Source organism: Vigna angularis, chromosome 9, assembly GCF_016808095.1.
Source record: "Vigna angularis cultivar LongXiaoDou No.4 chromosome 9, ASM1680809v1, whole genome shotgun sequence".
Classification (NCBI taxonomy): domain Eukaryota; kingdom Viridiplantae; phylum Streptophyta; class Magnoliopsida; order Fabales; family Fabaceae; genus Vigna; species Vigna angularis.
This window is the reverse complement of record NC_068978.1, coordinates 25,415,532-25,443,114: the sequence shown is the minus strand read 5'-3', so window position 1 is coordinate 25,443,114 and position 27,583 is coordinate 25,415,532. Positions and strand designations below refer to the sequence as shown.

Below are 27,583 nucleotides of genomic sequence, written 5' to 3'. Positions count from 1 at the left end.
TTTTTAGGTCTTACTATCATTTTTCCTTTATCACAATGTTATGAACCTTCTCCTGTCATTACTGCATTTAAATGGTTTAAAATAAAGTAAAACAATACAAAGCATTAAGGCAGAGTTAGTACATTCATAATATGGATATCCTATATGTAGTACAAAATAAAGTCAATGCAAATTAATTGCATACAACTTTGAACATGGTTTACAGTATAGGAAATATTTTTGAAATTAAAGTTCAATAGATGTCCAAGTTCAATCATCGTCATCATTATCGTCATCTTCTTCTTCTTGTTCTTCTTCATGGTCATGATCATGATCATCATCATCCTCTTCATCTTCATCTTCATCATCATCATTTTCTCCTCCTCCTTGTTCTTCTTCTTATGTCAAGGTAACATAAGCTCGTTCAAGAAGAAAACCAAGAGAGACTGTCAAGCTATTACAAGACAAGCTCGTCTAGAAGAAACCCTGATCTTGGTTTTGATGTTTAACTAAGTATCATAAACGAAACAATCTTTGTGTATGAAAAGTTAACTCTAACTAGAAAAACACCTCAACCCAAAAGAGAAAACCAACCCTTTAGTCAAATACTTCCAGTTAGACTCTAGGAGCAACCCAAAAGAGAAAACAAACCCTTTTGTGATTACTGTGAAATGCTGGATAAGGGATATAATATTAAACTTGAGATCCACTCTTGTACCAATTCTAGAAGGATCAAACCATTGACAATAAAAAACTATACTCTCTTTGGAGAAGTATTGGTGTTGTACTCTAGCTCTTATATTTTATTAATGATGTCGTAGAAATCATTATAAGAACCCTCTATAAGCCCCTTGACGTACATACCACAATTAATTGTTTTCTTTCCTTTAGACCATTTATGTGTATGGAATTTGTACCCATTGATAATAATGCAGAAGCAAAACCATAATTATAACGTCGTCCATGAAATATGAAAATGTAAATTTTACATAAAAGTAGTCTAAGTCTGAAAATTATAAAGCGATGAAAATTATAATAAATCTGGAACTTAAAACTTCCCAGCTCTCGACAGCTACTTCATATTAGCCTTATCTGTCACACCATCTACTCTCGTACAAGTACGATCATTATAGGTGGAAACCACAACTACAAACATGCAAGGGTGATAAACCATAAATATCATAACATAACACAATATATTCATATTAAACACAAAATAAGACAAACCATAGAATCATATTTCAATCCAGACATAACATCACACTCAAATCGTTCATAAACTAATGTCGTTTTCTTGCATTATGTCATCATATCCTGCTCTCAATAACAGGCGGTAACAGTCGTCTTCTATCGTAACTTCAGATCAATCTACCTGATTTTTCAAGGACTAACGAGTAAAAACATCGATATTACATACACAAGTGCATTATATTCAACACGAGCCAAAATCTTTGGACGAGACATCCAACCCTCTCAAATTCTCGTACAGGAGGAAGGGTGACACTCGAATCTCTATTGCTACGCGAGACCCAAACTCCTTAATTCAATACGAAAAGCTAACAAGGAAATAATATACATTAAACATTCCAAACATAAGGTTTATAACACCCATACCATGATAATTCTTTAATTAGATTAACTACTACCAAGAAATAATTAACCCCAAGGACCCCGCTTGGATCCACCAATAATCACTAATCAGTCAACACGTAATTAGTTGTACCGTACTACAGCCACGGGTTACACTATAAGAAGGACTATCATTTTACAAATACAGTAACCAAACTTCGTTTCTGCACCTTATGCCACGTTCACATCTCATTCTAGTCTTCTCAACCTCACACGAAGAGGGACCCACGGGAGCCCATTCTATTCAACAAACTCTCACTTTCTCTTTGTCTGCTAAGTTCACGAATACTTCAGGCCCAAGGAAAAACCACTCCTCTCACTTTCCCTAATGTGGCCCCACGCCTCTTCTCTTCTTTTACTATGTCACCTTCCTTTTTCCATACACTAAATCACGTATCCCTCCCCATGCACTGCATCCCTTAACTCATCACCTCTATTTTTTCAGTCTAACCCATTTTTTTCTTTACTTTTCTCACACTTATCTCTACTTTAACACTAGACTCATCACACTTCCAACAATTTTGGTTCCCTCCTCCATGCAGACCGAGCCTAAGCTGGCTTTCTCCCTCCTTCACGAACAACTGCACCACTACACCCCTACTCCTCTCCGTTTTTTTCTCAAATAAAACATCCACTGCAACTCTCGACTCCTCCCCGTATTCCACTTACACATTAAACTCGTCACGCTTCGTTCCCTCACTCCCCTCAAACTCACTCTCACCCAACACTTCACTCAACTCAAAGATGCCCTCAAGCATGCCCAAGACTCTCCACACTCTCACTTCTCAGTCAGCACCTTTAGTGAGGACCCAACCTTCAAACTCTCTCTCTATCCCAGGGGACACATCTCCTCTCTTCGATGAAGGAAGAGAACCCAAAAATAAACACCCCCTCTATCCACTCTACTTTGAGAATGGACCCTAGACTACAAGGTGGACACGGTTAGTGGGTTGGAAGGACGTTTCAGCCCTAATGTCTACACTCACGTATCAACCACAGATCCAGATTAAACCAAACTTCTAGCGAGAGAAATATACAAAAGAGGAAACATATTATGCATACACTAGCGCTTTTTTCAGTACACTTATCAAACTCCAAACCATTACATGCAACCAAGTCATCCCACACAACATAAAGAACACATACAATAGTCTTGTAGAAATGTAAAGCCTTACATCTCAATCCAAGAGGGGTAAATTGGATTTTACCTTTTCAACAATCTTTTTTCAAATCTTTATGAGCATTTGAAAATTGTAATGTTATACAAATAGTTCTCATGTGACCTATATATATATATATATATATATATATATATATATATATATATATATATATATGATTTTCAAATCTTGTCGCATAATAATCGATTATATTAATTGCATAATCTCTTATGCTTTTCTTTGTGTTTTAACATATTATTTCATGTGTGCAATCCATTATTTTAACCCATAAGCCTATTGCTGTTTCTTTTAACAGTATTAACAAATTAGAGTATTTGTGTAATGTATTAGACTATTTTTTCTATTTTAATCGATTATTAAACTTATGTAATCGATTATATTGACACTTAGTTATATTAGTCATCCATTAGTCATCCTTAACAGATTGTGTTTCTTATATAACAGATTATGGCTTTCTCTCTGTTTTAATCGGTTATGTAATTTATATAATCAATTATAACAAAGTGATTTGCCTTTGTTTAGCTTTTTAAGCACTAGTACAAAAGCATCGTATAACGTCACGCGTTCAATGTCCAATCACTGAATAGCCAACGTTAAAAATGACTGATGACATTTTTGTAAATAAATGCAATTATTAAACGTCGTTTAGAATTGTCATTCGACGTTAATTTGTTATATTGGGTAAATTTTGCGAAAATGCTGGGCGCGAAGGTAAAAATGTATTTACTTATGACGTCGAATCTCCTAGAATTAGACGTCAAAAGGATATAAAATGTCGAATGCCCCAGAGTTAGACGTTAAAATAGTGAATTCATTAAAAATTTGAGCGGGAGATTGAAAATTCATTCACTTTATCTTAGCACGCGATACCCTCTTCTATGCTCAAACTTTTCTGGAATGAAGTTTGACGACCATCACATGTAATCTTTCTTTCATTTGTTACAAGTGCGTGTTAATTAACTATTTTAGGTATGATTTTCGTTTGTTTTGACCAATTTTTTTCGTATTTTTGTCCTTCATAGGCGCATTTTGTTCTCTCTCTCTCACTGGTGGCAACACTTTATTTCGACGAACCCGTCTTTTAAAAGTTAGTTTTCGTTTTCGTTTTGAAGAACTTATTTATTGAACTTGCTTTTTGTTTTTTTGTTGAACTTGTTTGTTGTTGTTGTTGTTTGGTTGAACCTGTTTGTTGTTGTTTTTTGATTGATCTTGTTTGTTGTTTGTTATTGTTGTTTGTTGTTTGTTATTGTTGTTTGTTGTTGATACTACACTACGTTCATAGTTCATGCTTTATAAAATACTAAAAACTGAAATATGTTGTTTTTCTGCTTTTCAAGTCTTGAAGAGCTGTAAAAAATGATCAGAATTAATTAAAAAAACAAAAAAATTGATTAATGTCGAATATTGACACAATTCGACGCTAATTTGCTTTACTTTGACTTTCAAATTGTTCTATGTTCGACGTCAATTTAACGTCTCTTGATATGATGTCGACCTCGAATTCGACGTGAAAGGCCAAAAACACCGACGTTATATTGTATTTTTGTACTAGTGAAGTGTTTCTGGTTAAGTCTAACAGATTATTACACTTATGTAATTGATTATTTATACTAGAAACTAGATTTCTAATCTATTTTAAGCTTGATTCACTCATCATTAATGGATTCAAACATCTAGCACTAACATATTAAAGATATACATATTTTTTATGCCATTTTGTTGTGTAAGAAACCATTTAAACAATTAATTTATTCATCACAAAATATAAAGATGTAAAGAAACTATGCTCCTCCTATCAACAATCTCCCCTTTTCTTGATGATGACCAACATAAAACTATGTTTTCCATTTTGTCTTCCCTTTGGGTATTAGCAAAAAAATGGCAGAACAATCAAGTATAATGGATTTCACATGTTCAGAACATCAAAACAACTTACAAACCATTGAAGTATGTGATGTTCCCCTTATAAAAAAGAGTTAAATCACTATAGAATTGTAAGAGCAATTTTATGAAGTATACCAGAAAAAAAAAACTCAAATATCTTTGCAATGTTTATCGCAAATATGATTTGCAAATCTAAACATGGAGTATCATATCACAAATACCATGTATTATGTAGCAAAAAACATGATAGAACCTGGCCTATATATATAGAACCCTCCTAAACCTTTTACACCTACCTACACCATTTGAGAGCACAAAACTGTTCTGAGGAAGTTCTCTAGTTTAAGAGTGAGCTTAATGAAGTCTTGAGAAAGGAGAAACTTGTGGTTAGTGTGTCTAAAGGTGGAAGCGGTTCTCTACAAGTTGATTAAGTTGGTATTCATTCCATCGTGTGTCGAAGGAATGTTTATTTTGTTCTTAATTGTTGTATCATTCTTAATGTAATCTGAAACTGATTTCTAGTGAAAAAGTTAATTACACTTTTATAGTGATTAACGACTGGACGTAGAATCTTTTGATTCGAACAAGGATAAAATCATTTGTGTGATTTTCTCTATCCCTTCATCCTTTTTGTATAAACTGTTCGATGAAAGTTTTGAAAAGGAAAAAGGAACTTTTTAAAAGAACCAATTCACCCTTCCCCTCTTGATTATTATATGTTTAACACACTCTTTAAACATTTCGTTGTGCGATACGAATTCCTACAATTGGTATCAGAGCTTACACTATACAAAAACAACGTACAACGTCGAATATTTTGGGTCTTTCATGTCGAATTCGAGGCCGACGTCATATCGGGAGACGTTAAATTGACGTTAAATTTAAAAAATTCGACGTGAAATTAACGTCGAATTTTGTCAATGTGTTTTTAATTAATTGTGATCCTATTTTACAATTCTACTAGACCTGAAAAGCAGAAAAATAACAAATTTCAGTTTTTGGTATTTTATAAAGCAGGAGCTATGAACGTGTAAAGTAGTATCAACAACAAACAATAATAACCAACAACAAACAAGTTCAATCAAACAACAACAACAAACAAGTTCTACAAAACAACAACAACAAACAAATTCAACAAAAAAACAACAAACAAGTTCAACAAATAAGTTCTTCAAAACGAAAATGAAAACTAACATCCAAAAGGTGGGTTCGTCGGAATAAAGTGTCGTCACCAGTGAGAGAGAAAGCAGAATGCGCCTATGACGGACAAGAACACGAAAATAATCGGTCAAAACAAATGAAAATCATATATAAAGTAGTTAATTAACATGCATTTGTATCAAATGAAAGAAAGATTACATGTAACGGTCGTCAAACTTTGTTCGAGAAAAGTTTGAGAAGAGAAAAGGGTCTCGCGCGCTAAGATAAAGCGAATGAATTTTCAATCTCTCGCTCAAATTTTTATTGAACTCACTAACCTTTTAACTTCTAACGCTGGGACATTCGACGTTCAAACATCATTCTATAATAGATCTCTTAGGATTTTAATAACAACACTCAATTAATGCATGCAACCACTCCAATGTCCATCATGTCAAAGCCCCATGCAGATTAGACATTCTATTGATGGATTAAAAAAAAAGAAAAAAGAATTAAAAAGGGGAAAATTTTGGTAATTATGGACGGCCATAATCCTTCGAAAACATCCAGAAGCCATCGATAATGACCTATTACCGACGGCTTAGCGACGGCCAGATAACCGTCGGTAAATCCCTTGTCGCTAACCATTACCGACAGATTTTGTCCTTCGGTAATTATCGAATGGCAAAAGCCTTCTATCTATTAGCAAAATGTATTTTTTTTAGCTGTTTTGGTTTAGTGTTATGTTGACGATCTGGAAGAAACTAATAGAGTGATCATAATACTATGCTTGCAAAACCGTCACTACAAAAAAGTAGGGCATTACCGAAGGCCAGAAACCCTCAGAAAATGCCATAAGCCGTCGGTAATGGGTGTTTACCGAAGGCTTATCGACGGCCAAAAATCCTTCGGTAAATCTCTTGTCGCTAACAATTACCGAGGGCTTTTGCCCTTCGGTAATTACCGAGGGCTTTTGCCCTTCGGTAATTACCGAGGGCCATAAGCCTTCGGTAATTACCGAGGGCCAAAAGCCTTAGGTAATTACCGAGGGCCAAAAGCCTTCGGTAATTACCGAGGGCCAAAAGCCTTCGGTAATTACCGAGGGCCAAAAGCCTTCGGTAATTACCGAAGGCCAAAAGCCCTCGGTAATTTCCAAAGGGCCAAAGCACACATACGTGGCCACTCTTTTATTCCTTTTGCCTCAATTGATTGCAAAGAAATAAATTCTGAAAAGAAGCCAAAAGCACACGGCCTAGGGCCCATGAAGGAGCAAACAATCAACAAAGTTGGAATTAAAATTGGGATCCACCAGCTTTGTTTTCTTTTACTGAAGTAAGGCAAAACCGTGGAAATGCATGGCAGCAGAGCACACAGCAGCCACGTCCAAGGAAGCTTACGGCCTTCACAAAACCAAAATAACACCCAAGCTCCATCACGGCTGGAAGGAACACTTCACCACTCTTGAATGGCTCTCGGTTCATACTGCAAAATGGAAGATGGACTTGGTATCATGTGGAGTGTTCACGGTTGTCTCAATATTGATTGGAAAATAATGGCATGGCCCATGGACAACTCACGTTGGCACACACACCAAAATCAAAAGGGCCATTACTCACAGCATTATTCTCCACTCAAGGTTTCATTTTGGCATTTAGTTTCAGTTGATGCCTTGGGGAAATTTACGTCCATCTGCTTTTTCCACTCCAAAGCTCACGGCCAAGGGGTCTATTCACCACTTATAACATAATATTTGGAAGAAAGAAATGCATTCATGGACCCAAGTCATTCCAGCTGGAAGAAGTAGTGCACACAAGGTTTGAAGTAAACAAGTGATAGTTCAGGATTTACCCCTTTCATCAGAGAAGTCACGGCAACAAAGATAAAAAAAACACACACGGCCCTTGGACAACTAAGCATTCAGCAAAACGTATGTTGGGATAAAAAGCGGGAGCAGCCACTGAAAGGAATATTATCTTCACTGAAAAGCTTGGCAGAAGACATGGAGAGGGGGGGCCATGATTGAACGGAAGAGATGGCCAATAGCTGGCTGTTTTTCCCTTTAAAAATGAAGAGACACACAAGAGGAAGACTGCCTACTGGGAGTCTGGAATCTACTCTTAGTACACACATTCACGGACACACTCTTTGGGGGAACGTTTTGGAAAGTTACTGGGAAGCTTTTGTGGTTGGGAGGTTCTGGACGTTACACAGATGTTGGATGCTGCTCTTGGATGGAGTTCTCTGTAGAAAAACAATTTGGTTGGAGGGCAATGAGCAGGGGAGGGATAAGTTTGGTTGTTCGGTTTTGCTAAAATGATGAAGTGTTGAACGGTGGCAAAGTGAGTGGTTATTGAGAGCAAATCATTCATTAAAACTCTGAAAAGCATTGCCATGAAGCCTAGCTCATACGGTTATGAATAAAAAAATTGAAAGTGGAAACTAAATTGAAGTATGTGTCACCGTTTTGGAAAAGAAAAGGAAGTGGGTTTTGGCTTTGAATATTGCTTGAATATTGCATGGTTCCTATTAGTTCACGGTTTTTGGGGAGAGAAAGAAGTGTATTTTAATCATTTGTGAAGCTCATGGTGCAGCACGTTTGTTTATTCTATTTCTTTCTTTGGATGTAAAGCTTGTTGATTAGATGGGAGTAGGTAGTGGAAGTGGTGATTCACGGCAGGAAGAAAACAGAATTGTCTTTCTTGTTTGAGATTGAAGAAGTGATTAGATGTGGTAGGTGTACGGTGATAATTTGGAGAGAAGAAGTCTTATTCATATGCTTGGAGAATGAAGCACATGCATAGGTGCTGGTTGGGTGCTCGGGAATTGCTTTAGAGTAGAAGGGAAAATTCTTTTGGATGAGAATAAGAAGATGTACACGGAAGTGGAGCTCTCTTTTTACTGCACCGAAGAACCATACATCTAATTTGGAATTACTAGTTGCTCCAATGTCCATTACTTCATAGTTTTTTTAATGGAACTTATTCCAATTGAATTCTTGCTGGAAGACCAAAGCCGTGAGATACCATGTGAAGAAGCAATCAACTTTGGCATTAGAATAGAATATTGAAATTGGTTTTATGCGGAAGAATACTTTGGAGGTAATTGGTTGGATGTATGTAGGTGAGGTAGTGTGTAGGGTTACGTGTGGGAAGCTTGAAAAGCCACGGCAGAGGACTTTCAGAAGTTTTCCAAGTGATCCAAACAAAGCCTCTAATAAGTAATGAATCAGAAGGGAAGATGCCTAGCAGAATCAAAGGTGACATTGACTTTCAAGATGTTCACTTTTCCTACCCATCACGCCCAGACAAACCAATCCAAACTAAAAGAGGAACTTCTAAGTGTAGTTAACTACAGCGGTGGAAGATAGCAAACCTGATAAAAAGCTCCACAGCACCCTCTGCAATGGCAGACCCAGCCCAACTACACCACCAGTTAAAGCAACGTCCACAACACGTCACCACCGCAATGCCCTCCTCACGCTATCCACGAAGCACCACCCCTGCTGCCACAACCACAATCCAATATAGAATGACTTGCAAGGAATTGCAAGAATTTGGAAGCACGAAAACAAATACAAATCAATTAAGGAGGAAGCCCCAAACCTAAAATTCAAATGAACAAAACACTAACCTTACGGCAATCCTAGCGGGAACACCCTCCCTACTCCACGGCAGCCGCAATAAATGCCCCAATCACCGCCCACCAACACCCTTCCCGGAGAATCCCTCAACAACACCTCCAAGCCTACCGAATGAAGATGACACCTCAGTCACCAAGCCTCCTACTCCACGCCAGTCGCCTTAGTCACCAACCGTCCTCAAACCGTCAACGACAACCACTGTCACGCCGCCTCACTAACACGACCGAATGAAGGATGAGCTCGACGGACAACCGTGACGACAGAGACAATGCGCTTGAGGAGATGATTCACAGGGAGAGGGAAATAGGCTTTCGTTGACGAGCTCGAAATGGGAGAGGGAAATCAGAAGTTTTGGTTTTAATTCACCCTCAAACATATCGACGGCCTAGGACCCTCGGTTTTTAAAATCACCATTTTATTACCGAGGGCCTAAGGACCTTCGGTACAAAGCCGCCTGTATTTTGCGCTATTTTTGTATTCAATACCGAGGGATCATAGACCTTCGGTAATACTATAAATGACCGTCGGTAAATTACTTTTACCGAAGGCCGTGAGGCCGTCTGTAAATACCCTTGGGTAAACCATCAATTTCTTGTAGTGCGTGACCATAACGCTATGCCTCTAAACCACCGTCAAGAGGCAGGACTAGAACCAAAAACAGACATTTGAAGGGCTTTAGAAAACCTCCCATGTTCTTGATTTTGGACACAACATCAACATTTTTGTCATCTTTGAGACTACAATGCAAGTGTAGTTGCGATAGCATCGGCCGCATTTGTCTACATTTTTTTTGCAATATTAAGAATCCCAACAAAACTGATTGGTTTAGAACACTTCATCAAAAGCTGATTGGTTTAGAAATACAGTGTAGGGTAAAGTAAGGTCAAGAAAGTACATGTGGGGAAAAGTGGAGTACTTAGTCATTGGCACCTTCACGATGTTCCTCTTGACATTGGAGGCGGACTTCTGAACAGCGGCAACGACTTCCTTGGCCTTGCCAACTCCGACGCCGACTTGGCCCTTCTTGTCGTCGATAATGACGACAGCTCTAAAGTGCAACTACTTCCCTCCCTTAACAACATTTGTCACCCTCCTCACCTGGACCAACCTCTCTTCGAACCCGTCGTGGACCTTCTCCTTCTTCGTGCCAGACTTGAACCCCATGTCCTACTTCACTAGGGCGTCCGTTTCGAAGATGTCATTCCCAAGCACGGAAATGCCGCTGAAGGCAGGGTCGTAGAGCTCCTCGTAAGCTGCTGCGATCTCGTCCTCCGTCTCGAGGGGGCCATCGTCAAAGGAGGGAGGGGAGACAAATCCCTCCGGGGGGTTGAAGTCAATGTCTTTCAATGGGTTGACGTTGTCGAAGAAGGAGGTTTCGATGTCATCGGAGGGTTTGCATTTGGCGCAGAGGAGGGAGGGGTGGTGTTGGGGTTTAGCGAAGAGGAGGGAGACAATGTGCGTCGTCAAAGGGCGGAGAGAGAAGCGGGAAGAAGCGAGAAGTTGGACCACCCTCCTCAAGACGCCACACCACCGTCACAAAACCCCTTCTAGCGACAATGTAAACCCTCTCCTTAACCACCAACTTCCTCAATGTCAATTTCCTTCCACGATAGACAAATGAGCACACCGCAATTATGGAGTAGATGAAATCACAAAAGGGAGAATGGCGTAAAGGCTAGGGGGAACACTACAAGAAATGTGGGTTTTTCCGGCGGCATTTTCCCGACAGCCTACGATCCCTCGGTAATGCTGTGGTGAAATAAAATACCGAAGGCTTATGGCCCTCGGTAATGTCTTCGAAGTATTTTGGTTAAAATCAAGTTATTCCCTCTCTGCAATTCATTTTCCAGTAGCCCAAGTTTCGTCGTCCAAAACCCTTCCTCAGAAACCCTTCCTCTTTGCTCCTCTAAAACGTCATCTTCCTCTCCTCTCCAACGAGAACACCAAACCCCAAGACCCAAGCATTTTCGGTTTTCTAATTTTTTTCTTAATCAATGTTTGGATTATACATTTTCAGGTAGCATCTGCCACGGTATTTTCTGTCCAGAATCATTGTAGTTACACAGTTTGGCCGGGGACGCTTTTCGGCAACGGCGCCGGCATTCTCGGTTCTGGCGGTTTTGCCTTGCAGCCCGGGTCGTCGGTCCACCTTACAGCTCCGTCCGGTTGGTCAGGCCGCTTCTGGGCTCGGACTGGATGCACCTTTGACGACTCCGGCGCTGGAAAATGCGCCACCGAAGACTGTGCGGGGGGACTTAAATGCACCGGCGGAGGAGTCCCGCCGGTGACGCTGGTGGAGTTCAAGATCGGAAGCTCCGGCAACGGTAACAAGGACTTCTACGACGTGAGTCTCGTGGACGGTTACAACGTGGGAATGGGAGTGAGGGCTCTCTCCCCAAATTACCAAAATTTGGAATCCCTCTCTCCTCTGCGCAAATTTGGAATCCCTCTCTCTGCCCAAATTTGAAATCCCGCTCTCTGCCCAAATTTGAAATCCCTCTCTCCGCCCTTCGCAAATTACCGAAGGCTTTTGCCCTTCGGTAATTACAGAAGGCTTTTGGCCCTCGGTAATTACCGAAGGGCAAAAGCCCTCGGTAAATGTTAGTGACAAGGGATTTACCGAGGGCTCTTTGGCCGTCGATACGCCTTCGGTAATTACCTTTTACCGACGGTTTTGGGCTGTTTCCGAGGGCTTCTGGCCTTCGGTAATACCCTTCTTTTTTGTAGTGGAAGTACGAAAAAATGGCCACCTTTGAACGAGAGAGTGAGATTAGGGTCGAGAGGTTTTTGGGGGGAGAAGCTTTCACAATATTGAATTTGGGAGAATGGGAGAGCGAAATCCCAAATTCTAATTTCACTAAATTGAACCTTATACCGAAGGGTGTATTCCTTCGGTATTGTCACTGCCCAATTATCGACGGGCAAAAGCATTCGGTAATCAATCACTCAAATGACCATCGATAAATCCTTCGGTAGAGGAACTTTACCGAAGGACAAAAGGCCGTCAGTATTAATCCTTCGGTAATAAACATATTTCTTGTATAGTTTAAAAGAAAAAAGAAAAATAATGGCACTAGTTTAAATAATTACCATCATATAACATCGAATTTTATGGGGCTTCGACGTTTTACAATTCTAAACGACGTCTAATAATTGCATTTATTTACAAAAACTTCACCGGTTATTTTTAACGTTGAATATTCACTGGTTGGACGTTGACGCGTGACGTTATACGCTGGTTTTTACACTAGTGTTGCTTTGATAGTTTTTCAAATTTTACGAAAATGGTCGGACATAACCAATTTTAAGCTGAGGGTGCTTCCTGTTAGCAAAATGTTGAAGATGAAGTTTTGATGATGTCCAAATCAAGTCAAGACCAATCTAGATTCAAGATGTTATGAGGACTTGTATTGATATGGAAAGCTTTTGTAATACTCTTAGAAATATGTATAGGACTTAGATTAGAAAAAGAAAGTGTTTTGTAAAATTACTGTAGCACATTACTGTAGCAGTGCTAATCGATTAGCAGAGGCTGCTAATCAATTATTCCAGACAAAAATGGAAAAATACAGCAGTGCAGTGCTAATCGATTAGCAAGGGGTGTGAATCGATTAGCGCTAATCGATTAGCAAAGGGTGTTAATCGATTAGCAAGGTGACCGTTTGAAAAACTAGCCGTTTTCGAGCCGTTCGACTATCCGTTATTTTGTCTTTTAGTGACTAATCGATTAGCAACTTAAGATAATCGATTAACACAGTAAGAAAGGCTGAAAACGAAAATGGAAGAGCTTTTGGATGAGTCTATAAATAGACTCTCATTTCCTCTCAACAAAAACTAGAGAAACTCTTCCCTTGTGCTCAAATACTCAGAAACTCTTGAGAATTGTGTGCTCTTGCTCAGCTAAGGAAACTCTGTCTGTAGAGTTGGTGAAATACTACTACGGTGATAGAGGAATAGCTGGTTCATCCTTGGTGTGTCTAAGGAGGTGTCTGGAAGAGGAAGTTCATCCTTTGTGAAGTATTCGGAGGAGGTGTTCATCCTTCGTGAAGTATTCGGAGGAAGTGTTTCATCCTTTGTGAAGATTCAAAGGAGGTGTTGTTTCATCTCTTGTGGTATCAAGAGAGGTGGTTTCTAAACTCTTACAAATTGTATCTTTGTGATTGTAGTTTGTAATTGTTTTGTGTTAGTGAAACTGTTTATCTTGTTTTGAGATAAGCGACTGGACGTAGGATTGGTAAGATCCGAACCAGGATAAAATCATCTGTGCAAATTTCTCTCAACCTTACTCTCTTTATTTGTCAATATTAATTGCTAAGTAAGTTTAATTGAGTAGAAATTAAAAGGCACACGTTTGAATTAAAAACCCTCTTGGTTTGTTATTCCACGCTAACCATTCCGCTGCAGCCGCTCTGATAACAATTGGTATCAGAGCTTGCTTTGATAGTCATTCAATGGCAGGATCACATCAAACCTTTGCAGAGGGTGCATCAATCAATAGACCACCACTATTTACAGGTGAAAATTACGCATTGTGGAAGGTTAGAATGCAAATTTTTATGGAATCTATTGATATAGATATTTGGGATGTTGTTGCATTTGGTCCTTTTGTTCCAACTAACAATATGCAGGAACCAAAGCCCCGTGACCAATGGACTGCTCAAGATAAGAAAAAATTTGGTAATGATGTAAAAGCTCATAATATTATTTCATCTGCTTTAACTGTTGATGAGTTTTACAGGATTTCTGTTTGTAAAACTGCACAAGAAATGTGGGAAGTACTAAGAGTAACCCATGAAGGTACAGATGATGTTAAGAGAGCTAGAAAGAATACCTTAATCCAGGAATACGAGATGTTCAGGATGAAGCAAGGGGAAACAATAGTAGATGTTCAAGAACGTTTCACCAACATTGTCAATCATCTCATTGGACTAGGTAAATCTTTCGATACTGATGAGCTTAATATAAAAATTCTGAAATCTTTAGACAGGTCTTGGCAACCAAAAGTGACTGCAATTTCTGAGTCACAAAATCTCAACACAATGACTATGGCGGCATTATTTGGAAAGTTGAGAGAGCATGAACTTGACCTCGGAAGACTTAATGAAGAAAAAGCAAAAGCCAAAAACAACAAGAAGAGTTTGGCGTTAAAGTCGGAGGTTGAAAGAAGCAAAGGTAAATCGGAAGATGAAGACTTAGACGAAGAAGAAATTTTGAGACTCATGGTAAAAAGGCTCAACAAGTTCATGAAGTCTAAAGGTAAAGGAAAATTTAGATACGAAAAGAAAGATAATCCAGTATCTTCCTCAAATTACCGATGCTATGGTTGCGGAGAAAAGGGGCATCTAAAAGCAGACTGCCCAGATCAAAAGAAGGGTGAGGACAAAAAGGAGAAAAGATTCTTCAAGAAAAAGAAGGCATACATTGCATGGGAAGACGACAATGAGACCATTTCATATTCAAGCTACTCAGATGAAGAAGCAAACATCTGTTTAGTGGTGAACGACGACGCTGGAAGCCAAGTAAGTACATCTAGCGATTCTGATAATTCTAGTCAAATTAGTGTAAATGAATTGCATGAAATTTATGCTGCTTTAGTAGTAGAATCTGAAAAATTAGATAAAGCCCATCAGAAATTGAAAAAGGATTTCAAAAATTTAAAGTTAAATTTTGAAAATATTTCTGAAGAAAATAAAAATTTGAAATCAGACTTTGAAAATATTCTTGAAGAAAATAAGAATTTAAAATTAAATTTTGAAAATATTTTTGAAGAAAATAAAGATTTGAAAAATAAAGTTTTATTTTTTGAAAAGGGTAAATTTACTAGTAGTGATAAATGTGCATCTTGTGTTAATCATAAGAAACTACTAGATGAAACAACCTTAGGAGAATGTAGTAAAAATAATGAAAATAAGGTTGTTAAAAATAAGTATGTTCCTAGAATTAAAAATAAACACAATCATAGAACCCGTAGAACTTGGGTAGAAAAAGGAACAACTTATAGGAACACAAATGTTGTATCATGCTTTTATTGTATGAAAAAGGGTCATACATCAAACAAATGTAAAATTAAGCATTATGGTGTTCCAAGTGGTAGATATATTTGGGTTGTAAAATGATTTCAAATTTTCAAACTAACCCAAAGGACCCATACAAAATAGTTGGGTACTTATTGTTTAAAATTTAGAATTTCTTTAAAAACAATATTTAAGAAAACTTTTTAAAAAATTGTTTTGTTCTAAATATTTAAAAAGAAGAATTAAGAAATTTTTATTCCAAGGTAGATGGAACTATTTTTCAAACGAAAAACATTTGAAATAGAAGAATGTGTGCATGTTGTCTTTGATGAAATTGTAGACCTTGAGGCAAAACCTCTTGAGTCATTTGAATTACATGCAGGCAATGATGAAGATTTGTAGAAGACAACAAATGAAGTGAAGAATGATGACAATCCTCAAGATGAAGATCTAAACAAAATGTGGAAACAACCTAGAGGATTATCATTACGAAATTGGAGGCCTATCTAAAGGGGTACTTTATGCTTCTATGCTTTTTGTAGTGTGTGTGCTATATATTTAACTTCTTTGTGTGCTTGCCTCTTTAAATTCAATAAAATGTATATTGTTTTTCCTTAATACTTCTATGCATATATACTTTTATTAAGGGGGAGTATAATTTCTAATATCTTTAGGGGGAGCAATTCTACATCACTTTTTAATAATGATCAAAAAGGGGGAGAAATATTTAAAGCCTTAAACTTATTTCTAAGTTCACTAACAATTGTTTCTTCCTTAAGTTATGTTTTAAATACAGATTATTACCAAAAGCTTTAAATCAAAGGAGTTTTTGATCATCATCAAAAATGGGGAGATTGTTAGCAAAATGTTGAAGATGAAGTTTTGATGATGTCCAAATCAAGTCAAGACCAATCAAGATTCAAGATGTTATTTCTTCTATCATTATGCTTGATGAATTTTGTAGAATTTCAGTTTGTAAGATAGTTTAGGAAATGTGGAAAGTTCTCAGAGTCACTCTTGAAGGTACAAATGATGTAAAGTGTGCACGGAAAAATACCTTGATCCAGGAGTACGAAATGTTCAGAATGCAATCTGGAGAAACCATAACAGACATTCAAAAGCGCTTTACCAACATTGTCAACCATATCGCATTTAATTTGTTTTTGCATGGAGGAAAAGTTAATTGGCCATGGAGAAATAAAATAGGGGTTATTTGTTTAGCCAATAACATTTAATGCTCTTCGTTCTTTACATGCAAAGTCTCGTTTTCTTTTTACGTTAAGAAGGAGAGAGAGAGTATAAAAGAAAAACTTTAGTTTTATTTTGGAACCCGGTATGTTAACAACTAAAATTTAACAACTTTTTAACAATGCCACTTGTCATGTTGGTATTGTCCCGTTTGAAATAATTTTTTTTTTTGTTAAAAGTTGATGTGGAAAAGGTTGAAGGGTTCCCATTTTCTTGATTCCGAAAATACCCTTAATGTTTTAATTGAAATCAGGTCTCCTTTTCTCCATTTTGTTTCATCATTCTCTCTCCAACCTTTTTCAAACCTCTCTCCTTTGTGTGTCTTTTCTCTCCGATGAACCAAAATCCCTTCTTTGTGTTTAAGTTGCCAACTTTTTCCTTTCATTTAGTTGAGTGCATTCTGTGAAATGGAATTCTCCGCTGACATTGGTGGTGCCAGGAAGGTATATGTTGTATTCGCGTTTTCGCTTTCCCCTTTGGATTTTCCTTTTTTTTGTTTCGGTTTGTGCCATTTTCTTTGTTGTTAATATTTTATTTGTGTTTCTTGTGATGAGAAATTTTTATATTTTTATTTATGCAGTTGTGCGTTCGTCATTTTTTCAAAATCAAGTATGTTTGTACTTTGAATGAAAGATTGACTCAAGAACACATGTCATTTATTGAGAAAACACCATTGTGATGGTTTTTAAAATTGAATGATAATGTTAAGCTTGGTAGGAATATTTTCAATGAATTATTGGTTAGATGGGTTGATTTGAGTGGTAGTTTTGATTTGGAGATAGAGTTGCGAATTCAAGGAAATGAATGTTTACATAGGCTTAGGGTTGAGTTTAGATGGATAAAATATTAAATTAAAGGTTGTCATTGTTGGATTTAGTTAGTGTCGCAAATACTTTAGTAAAGGAAAATATGATTTGAAATTGATATACGATTTTCTGTTGAAAGAACATGAAAACTTCCCTTCATCACATTTTTGTAGCTTGTACATTTTGGTAGGAATATCTGAAGTTTTATTTCGTAATTGTAGTAGAACAATTTTTCCAATATTTTTCAAAATTGTTGTAAGATTAGGTCGTTGGTTAATTATTGTTGGGGTAGTTTAGTTTACCATTATCTGGTAAGTAGTTTATGCAAAGCTTCTATAGCTTTGAAGAAAGGACAAGGTACCAGCAATGTCTACATGTTGCAGGTAAATTTTGTATATTGATTGAAATGTAAATATTTGTATGTTGTTGATTAGATTATGACTAATTTTGATGTTTTTATTGTATTTCAGATTTGGTTTTGTGATCATTTCATTCCTTCAAATTTTCTTGTAGGCAAATTCCCAAGACTATTGCATTGGATGAATGCAAATGTGGGTGACAAGTTCATCAAACGTTCTGTGGAGATGGGTGTGGTATGTAGTTTGTTATTTGAGTTATTTATGTTATAGTATATTTTTTTAAAGTTTGTTCTCAAAATGACTTGTTTTATACAATGATATTTTTTGTTAATTTTCAGTTGGTTGATGACGTTGGTGCATCAAGCAAAGAAATTTGTTACTCCTCTCCAAAAACATTGCATAACATTCATAAGAGTCAAATATTGGGAAGCAATTCTATATTCATTGGGAGCGACTTAGGGTTACTTTAACCCTATCTATTTTCTTGAATACTACTTGGCAATACTCAAGTTTCCTTGAAAAGTAGTATTAATATGATAGCTTCCACGATAACGTGCCAATAATGCAGAGATCTTTGGAAGTGCTTTTGAAGATTAGGATATGGATGAGGATGACAAGGAGGATGAAGACTTCATAGATATTTCTGATTAGAATAGGGATTTAATATTGTTTGAATCTGGCTTGAAAGTTGTAATTTCAGCCATAAGGCTCTTGTTTCTTGAACATTCTGTCTTTCACTATGTTTTGTGAACAATGCATATTTTGTTTGATATATTTTGTTTTGTGAACAATGTCTTATGTTTGGTGTTTTAAATATAATCTGGATGATTGAACTAATTTTTATATTTACAATATCTAAATGGATTGATTGAATCAAGCTTGTGATTGAATGAACACATTGAATAAATGTTTTATTATGTTCTGGATGATTGAAATATGGAATATCACTTGGTCATGTGCTTAAATGTTCTTTTTCATTCATCTTTCATGCATTGATACAACTGGTGCTTATATCTTGTTTATTGTGATATTAACACTGTAAAATAATGAGGAAGTTGTTTTTGTAGATATTAAAGTGATCACAATTGGTTTAATGATCATAACTGTGATGTTGATCATATATGTGAAATTTAAAAGATTAAACAATTACATAATTTGTTACATTAATAATGTAATCGATTAGGTCATCAAATATGGTTTTATATGTTTATAAGTGCAATTTTGAGTTGTTAGACAAGTTTTAAATGTCATTATATAAATGTTTGGCATGAAACACATATCATATGTTGCATATAGCTCAAATTCACTTAGAAATCCATCATATATGCATAATTATGAGTTTCAATTACTCTGTTGCAAATTTGCTAAAACATTTATCATAATTCTACTGCATAATAGCTGTTATCTTAATGTCATTAGTGCAATAATACTCTGTGCTTTATTTACATTGCTTACATTAATTGAGTATTGAAAAATGAATTTGATATCATATGCTCTGATACATATTTGTCAAATAGATATGATATATTGTTTGAAATTAATACATTGAGCTTTGATACACTCTAGTAATCAATCATATAATGCTCACATACTGTTATAGTCCTATATCTCTTTATGATAGGGGAACATCATATTATTAATGGTCTGTAAGTAATTTTGATGTTCTATAGCACATATATATTTCATGCTTCTTGTTCTGCCATTTTTTGCTAATGCCCAACGGGAGATAGTAACTAGAAAACAAGTTTCTTATTGGTCAACATAAAAAAAGGGCGAGATTGTTGATAAGGGGAGTTAAACCTACCTTTTATATCTATGTTTTTGATGATGAAGAAAAGAATGGTTTTATAGTTTCTTGCTCAACAAATGACATAACAATTGTCTTATTTGTATCTTGTTTATGCTTGATATGAGAATTCATTTATATTAAATGAATGATGCTTTAAACAGATTGAATATATCATTTTTGGATGAAAGAATCGATTTAACATAATATATAATCTATTAGATTTCTCCATATATCATTGTATGCTTAATAGAGGCAAACTACTCTATTGTAATTGATTACATAAGTTACCTAATCGATTAAAACAGGAAGCAATGCCATTATCTGTTTCATATCTATTTAAAATGGAAATTGGATTGAAAATTTTCTTAAGTATAAGATTAATCAATTACCTAAGTTGTATAATCAGTTAAATCAAGTTACTTTGTATAACTCCATTTCATTTAATAGCCTAAACTGTCATAACGGTCAATTGAATTTATAACTCGCTAGTATGATTATATAATAGATTACATGCTTGGTATAATCTATTAAAACAGAAGCAAACTTGTTAAAACAGAAGGAAAAAAACTTAACAGATTACATAAATTCCTTAATCGATTATATTATGCAAGGATTTAGAAAATCTTATATATATATATATATATATGTATGTATATATATATATATATATATATGTGTGTGTGTGTGTGTGTGTATATATATATATATATATATACATGTATATAACTTGAGCTCATAACTAATTGTTTCATTAAGTTTTGATTACAGAAGCGTTCAAGAAGTCATCTTGAAGAATCAAGGCATCATTGGTTATAAACTCATAAAGATGCATTCAAGAAAGTGAGCTACAACGGTTTTGATATGATCTACATAGTTGGAGTGTGACTAGAAGATCAGATACATCTTATACAATCTGAGTATTGTGTACTTGTACAGGTGTGCCAAGGGAGATAGTTGTGATTGTTCTCTGTGAGAGCTGTGATTGTTCTCTGTGAGAGCTATGATTGTTCTTACGGTTTGGAGAGAGTTGTGATTGTTCTCTATATTAGAAGAGAGTGAGGGTATTCACCTCTTGTATTACTATAGTGATTTTGAGTGTGGAGAGAAGTACATTGAAAGGGGTATCTCTGTATTCTTGTAAACTCTATCATTATAGTGGAATCCCTTTAACTAAAATTGTTGAAGGAAGACTAGATGTACGCTTGGCCAAACTAGTATAAATTGCTTAATCTTTTCCTATCCGTTTCTCCTCAATTTTTGATTCATCATTTCTTGTTTATTAATTTCAAGAAAACCAAAGATTTTACAAAGCTTTTGAAAAGATCGATTTTTTAAAGCATAGTCCAATTCACCCCCCTCTTGGCTTGAGATATAAGGCATCTCTTTTCTAATAATTAATACTTCTATGTATGGGGTAATGGAAGCATGTTCAGGTATCATGTTAGGACAACTTCTCTCATAGCAAAGTGGTAGTGGAATGACATATGATGCAATGAAAGTTGGTGCATGTAAGGTGTTTAATGAATGTTTTAATGAAGAAAAGGTGAGTGTATGGTGCCTCTAAGCTCAGTAGGCCTTCCTACTAGGGAAGGAAGCTAGAGGAGAGTGGGAGAATAGTGACACAAAGTGCGACCCAAGAGTATAAGAAGCTTGAATTAAATTCAACAGCATTTCATTATACTTCAAAGGTGAATTTTACAAAGGAGAGACCCTCTTATTTATAGGTGAAGAGGGACCTCCTAATCTGACTTTTGTTTCCCTCCAAAATTCAAAAACAATTCGTGCTGGAGAAGCTAGGTAGTTGGGTCACGCATTCCACCCAAGATCATATGCAAAACGTGCTAAAACTTCAAAAGCTGAGACGTTGCAGCTGGGCGCACGAGGTCTTTGGCTGGGCGCCTTTTCCAATCCGGAAGGTTAATTCCTTCATAGCTCTAATTCGGAAGGCAATCTTCATATTCCAAAAATCCCTCTTTTTCTTCCTTCTTTTTGCTCCTTTGCTTTCCTTGGCTTACCAAGCTTCTTGGGTTGTTCCTCTATGATCTCCAACCTCTATTAGACCCTATGTGAATATTTGATGGTCCTCCATCATGGAGTGTTTAATTATTGTTGATATAATTAGTATGTATGTATCTTGTTTTTATGCTTGTTTTATCGATAGCTTACCTCATACGTGTTTGTGTTTATGTTTTTGTGAATGAAATTATCGGCAATGATCGTACAATGTATTATACGTGAGCAGGTAATATTGTAAATGTTCCAGAGGCATGATAGATTCGTGAGATGATAGGGGGAAAAGATTTGGGTTTTTGTAAAAGGTTCTTTTGATATACACTTTTGAAACCATGTAACTGTAGTTGATTTTTTCCTTAGTCATTTAAATTACTTTTGGAATAATGTAATTGGAATAGGCTATGAGAATTATTATGTTTTGAATAAATTATGCATGTTTAAAAGTTAATGTTTTTGAAAAGTATGTTTTTGCGTTATAAGAAAGTTTTTAAATATTCATTTTTTGTAAACGTGTGGCATCCTAAAATTTGGGGCATTACAAAACTTTTGTCGCACCTTAAACAGGTCGGTGGAACATTTTTCGTGAACTTCTGTTGCACCAACAGGTCAACAGTCAACGTTCTTCATGAACTCCTATTACACCTCCAACAGTCGATAGAGAATATTTTTCGTGCCTTAAGTACTCGGCCAATCTTTGCCTCATCAAATGGTCAGCCAACGATGGCCACATAGGTACTTGGCCAACAATGGCCTCATCAAGTGCTCAACCAACCTTGGATTTATGAAGTGGTCTACCAACTTTGGCCTTATGAAGTACTCGACCAACCTTAGCCTCATTAAGTGCTCGACCAGCCATGACCTCACAAGTACTCGGTCAGCCATGGCCTCATAGGTACTCAGCCATCCATGGCCTCGCAACTGCTCAGCTAACCTTAGACTCATCAAATGGCAGGCCAACCATGGCCTCACAAGCACTCGACCAACCATGACCTCGTAAGTCCTCAACCAACCTTGGCATCATAAGTACTCGGCGAACCATGGCCTCGCAAGTGCTCGGTCAACCTTGGCCTCAGCAAGTGGTCGTCTAGTCATGGCTCATCAAGTGCTCAGCCATCATGGCCTCACAAGTGGTCGACCATCCATGGCCTCACAAGTGCTCGACCATCCATGGACTCACAAGTGCTCAGTCAACCTTGGCCTCATCAAGTGTTCGACTAACCATGGCCTCACAAGTACTCGGCCATCCATGGCCCCAAAGGGTTCCCAAGCTCTCCCTTAATGTGTTTTCGTAAGTCTCTTTATATAAGTTAGATTGGGCTTTGTTTCAAGGTTTTTTGTTCTTGTAATCTTCTTTATGATAATGTAATCTCCTCCAATTACCTTTTAAATAATCCAATATCTTTAAGATATATTTGATTGTTGTGGAGATCTAAAAATATTTGAGAAGATATTTGCTAGATTAAAAAAGATTTGATAAATATTATATTTTGATATTTATTGATATAGTTAAATAAAGTAATTATTTATCAATATCAAATAAAATATCTTAAGATATATTTCTCCCAAATTATCTTTAGTCATAAATATTTATTAATTATAAAAAATTTAATAGAAAAAATAGTGAAAACAACAAGATCCAATTTTTGTTGAATGTTCCTTCTTCTTGACTTAGCTAAATTTCTTCACTTTTTCACGCTATGCTTAGATTGACTTCTTATGGTCTTGATTATTTGTTTTCTTCGATTTATCTTTAACGTGTCATTACACTTTAATCAATTTATTTTCACACCTCCATAAGCTCAACTTAGCTACAGCTAACCTAGCACACTTCAAAATATTCAAAGAGCATTTACGCAACTAAAAAGTTATTTTTGTCATGGTTTTGTATCTTATGCTCAATAAACCTAATTATAACAAAATCTAATTAAAATATTCTATTAAAGTTCAAAAACTAATTAACAATCCAATATTAAAGGCTAAATAAGAGCATAAATATGCACTCATCATGTATCGTATGACCACAGACCGACTACCAGGCTGAGCAAGCCGACCACCTAGTCGACAATCGACTAGTCCGACCACCTAGGCAGATCAGGACGACCATCCAGGCCGACCACTAGGCCGACAACATGGTCAAATTATTAGCGGTAATAACTCATTAAACCTCTAGTGCACATTAAGGTGTGATTAGGCTATCATTAGGCCAATGGAAGGTAAAGACCCATTACAACTATTATGTGAAGGTCTCAGATATAACTTTAGAATATCATTTTATATATATGCATCTTTAGTCAACTAAATGGTCACCTACTAACTTAAGCAACATCTTTAGTCAAGCTTCCCAACAACTCGATCAGTCTTGTATATGTCCTGCCCGGTCTGTTATAATTCTCGATCGACCTCTTACATGACCTGCCTAGATATGTTACAATGCTCGGTTGACCTTCTACATAACTTGTCCCGGTATGTTATAATGATTTTAAGCAAGATTTATTATAACGATTTTAAGCTGATGTTAAAAGTTTAAACCTTATGTTGGAAACTGACATCAAAGTCTCATTTTTAGTAGTGATTTAAAAAATTTCTTTTATCATGACGTCAGTTCTTATTTTTCCTGTATCAAATACGATCTTGTGAACTACCTTCTTTACAACATCTTTTCTTTTATAGTTTGATAATGAAATATTTTTCTTTTGTCAGTCATGAGTATTTTTTTTTATTATTATACGTTTGTTATAAAGATAAATAGTTCATTCCACACAATATATATTGACATATTTAAGTTTTAGAATAGTAAGAAAAAGATAAATAGAATTAGTTCAAAAATTTTAATTTTATTTGAACTCCATTAATGAATGTGGTACTTGAATAAGTATTTGATCTTTAATAATTACATGTGTATTTGTTAAAGAAAATATTAACGTTAATATACCATTAATCTTGAGTGATTCTTTTGAAATGTTTTGAATATTAATATTAATTTTCTATTTAATAAGCATATATAAAATTACTAACCATTCAACACGTGATCAATTATATTAATCATCTACAAAATTAAAAAAAAAAACTATCAGAATTAAAATTGTTATACTAAAATATAATTTGTTATTATACTAAAAACACAATATATGTTATTATAGTAATATTTATTTGTAATCATTATTTATTCTTATTATAATTGTTGATCATCACCAAATATAATATCAGGAAGATAGAATTATATACTAGTATGTAACTCTATTCGTAATGGTTCGTAATTATTGTAAATTTTGTAAGCTTCCATTGTCTGGGCGGAGACAATTGAATTCAAGAAAAGTAAGCTCTGGATTATTTTCGGAAGCCTATGTTATATTCAATTCGTGATGAACTGCATTCATCCGTGGCAACTGTAGTGTGTAGCAGACTTGGCGTATAGTACGAAGTTAAAATAAATTATTCCAACTACTTGTAACTTAGTGACCAAACAAAACATATGATAAAAGTTTGAGATTTTGAAGCAACAAATAAAGAAATCCAAGATCCATGGAACGAAATATGAAGAAAGTGAGAAGCAAAAGGGTCATCATGCATCGATTTATCTGCACAGACAACACAGAGTTACTGGTGTTCCATATCCGTTGCTTTGCTCCAACGCTTTATGAGCAACGTGGCGACCAACAAATAGCGATTTCGACTCTTGAACTGGGAACAAGTCATTATGTCCATAAATGGTTGAACAATGATTATTCCTTCTATGATTTGCAGCTTTTCTTTCTGACAGAAGATTGTTACCAAGTGAGGGAGCAGCAGCACTCACGCTCACTGCATCAGTAGTTAGCTTTGAACAAAGTGAGAACAACCAAGGCCTCAGCTTGTGATTATTTTCGTTGTTCTTTGAGGGTTGCACCAATCTTCCCTTGCTTGATCTCCTTGAGACTTCTAAAAAGCTAGAAATTCCCATTAGGCTGCCAAGCGTGATGCTCTTGTCACGGAAGAATGATGCAGTGGACTTAACCGAGCAATACGAAGTTAGAATAATGACCCGTGAAAAAATGCTATATATGAACATGCATAATCCAATCTAAAATTTCCTTTGAAATTACTTCTGTCGAATATTATAGTAACTTTTGAATTACTCTACGAAGAATCTATGGAAAATGGTCGTGTTCATGCTTTTGATTTGTGTTTAGAAAACGACTTCTCAAACTTTTGACTCATTTTTCGTATTCATTAAATATATTTTTCACAATGATATTAAATACAGTTGGGAATAATTCTTCACTTGACTTAATAATTAAAGGAATATATTAATTGAGTTGTACTTGAATATGACAACCTATAAACCAAAATTAAAGACACAGAAGTAAAATCAGAAGCATTTTGTCTCAACGCAAGACCATGTTCTGGGCCATGGGAACCAAGCAACACCGGTAACACCGAAGAGATTGAGAATCCAAAAGAGAACAACAAGAAGATGAATAGTCATGGCAAGTCTAATCGCCAAAATCATAGTCACATAATATATTGAATGAACGATTAAGCAACTGCGTTTCGTGGGTATTACTGGTGTTTCATTTCCACAAAGGTTTCCCACATTTTATTAGAGTTATACTAATGCACATTATCTATTGTGTCATTTATTGTAAAGTTAAGTTAATATTAAAATCCCTGCTTGAAACATTACAATGACTGTTTGAAAAACTCTAAAAAATTCGTCAATGAACTTTAAAACGAGACAGAATGTGTAAAAGTTTAGCTTGACCATTATAGGTTTGTTGACAGATAGTTATTTACCTGTGTGTCAAGATCTGATGAAGAATGAGTTGAAGGGGTGGGAGAAGCGGTGAGAATGGTGCTGAAGGAAACTGAACCAGAGAAATCACCATTTCCTGCTAACCCAATTCTTGCATTCAATAGTCTCAAACCCAAAGGCCACCCTTCTTCCTCCTGCATTGCCTCAAAACCAGCCAAAGGGTACGTAAAAAAACATACGATACAGAATATGAAAAACTTATTTTTGTTATCCAAACTGAAAGTTAGGAGAAATTTTTTCGTAGATAATATCTCTTCAAATTTTAGTGTGCTTCTCTTTTTCAATCAGTACACGTTCCAAAAACACTGTTAGAGATGATGACAGTTAAACCAAAAACACTCATAGTGAATCGATTTAAAAACTTCTTTGTATGTGAGTGAGAGTGAGTATAAGGGGATAGAGATGATACCTGCAAAACCATTACTGTGTTTGAGTGAATTACCTTGGAATGGTATGAACAATACGGAAATGAAATAGTAGAAACAAGAGTATCGGTGTTAAAATACTCACCAACCTAAGACTCAATCCCTTTTTTAGTCAATAGGTGCTTCATTCCACATAAAAAAAAAAAAAAACTATTACATTTAATGTTCTACAAAACATAATTATTATTTTAATACATAAATAGATAAATAATCTGTAATGTTTTACGAAATATAATTATTATTTTAATATATAAATGGATAAATAATCTGTCCAATATAACTTGATATATTTTATTTTTAATATAACTAAAAATTCAATGTTTTGTATAAAAATGTAATTTAGTTGATTTCATTTGAATTTATTTAATAACTAACTAATCAAGCATATATATTTTATCTTTAATGGTCACCTAAGTTGATTGGATTGATTGAAGGAATTAATACAATTAAATCCTTGAGAGGATTAGGATCGATGCAATGATTTCTAGCATATTATAAAATCAATTATTTTATTATACTATATATATATATTCTAAATATACAAAACTGATGGTATGAAATATATTTTGACAACTCGGATAGAAGGTTGTCTCTGTTTTGAGGAAAAAATAAAAAGAATAACTGTCATTCACTGAATATACCCTCTGACCAATGCAACACAACAAGAGTAGAATTCAACGACTG

The 27,583-nt window shown here is 35.6% G+C and overlaps 2 protein-coding genes and 1 pseudogene across 3 annotated transcripts; 1 reads left to right on the top strand and 2 right to left on the bottom strand.

The window, feature by feature from the left end:
• Positions 1–10,278: 10,278 nt before the first annotated feature.
• LOC108346681 (30S ribosomal protein S5, chloroplastic-like) lies at positions 10,279–11,171 on the bottom strand (annotated as a pseudogene).
• A 59-nt stretch (positions 11,172–11,230) lies between these two features.
• LOC108346680 (pathogenesis-related protein 5) lies at positions 11,231–11,920 on the top strand. Its single transcript, XM_017585742.1, has 2 exons — positions 11,231–11,254; positions 11,471–11,920. Exons 1-2 carry the CDS (start codon positions 11,231–11,233, stop codon positions 11,918–11,920), a joined length of 474 nt encoding a protein of 157 aa, XP_017441231.1.
• Positions 11,921–25,104: 13,184 nt separating this feature from the next.
• Positions 25,105–27,034, bottom strand: LOC108347289 (uncharacterized protein At3g17950). Of its 2 annotated transcripts, none has more exons than XM_017586457.2 (3): positions 26,884–27,034; positions 26,456–26,617; positions 25,105–25,670 (listed from the first exon to the last, which is right to left on the bottom strand). In XM_017586457.2, exons 1-3 carry the CDS (start codon positions 26,893–26,895, stop codon positions 25,257–25,259), a joined length of 588 nt encoding a protein of 195 aa, XP_017441946.1. In that variant the 5' UTR covers positions 26,896–27,034; the 3' UTR covers positions 25,105–25,256. The 2 variants fall into 2 exon arrangements, with proteins under 2 accessions (XP_017441946.1, XP_017441947.1); XM_017586458.2 differs by having other exon boundaries at positions 26,456–26,608; positions 26,884–27,031.
• Positions 27,035–27,583: the final 549 nt, after the last annotated feature.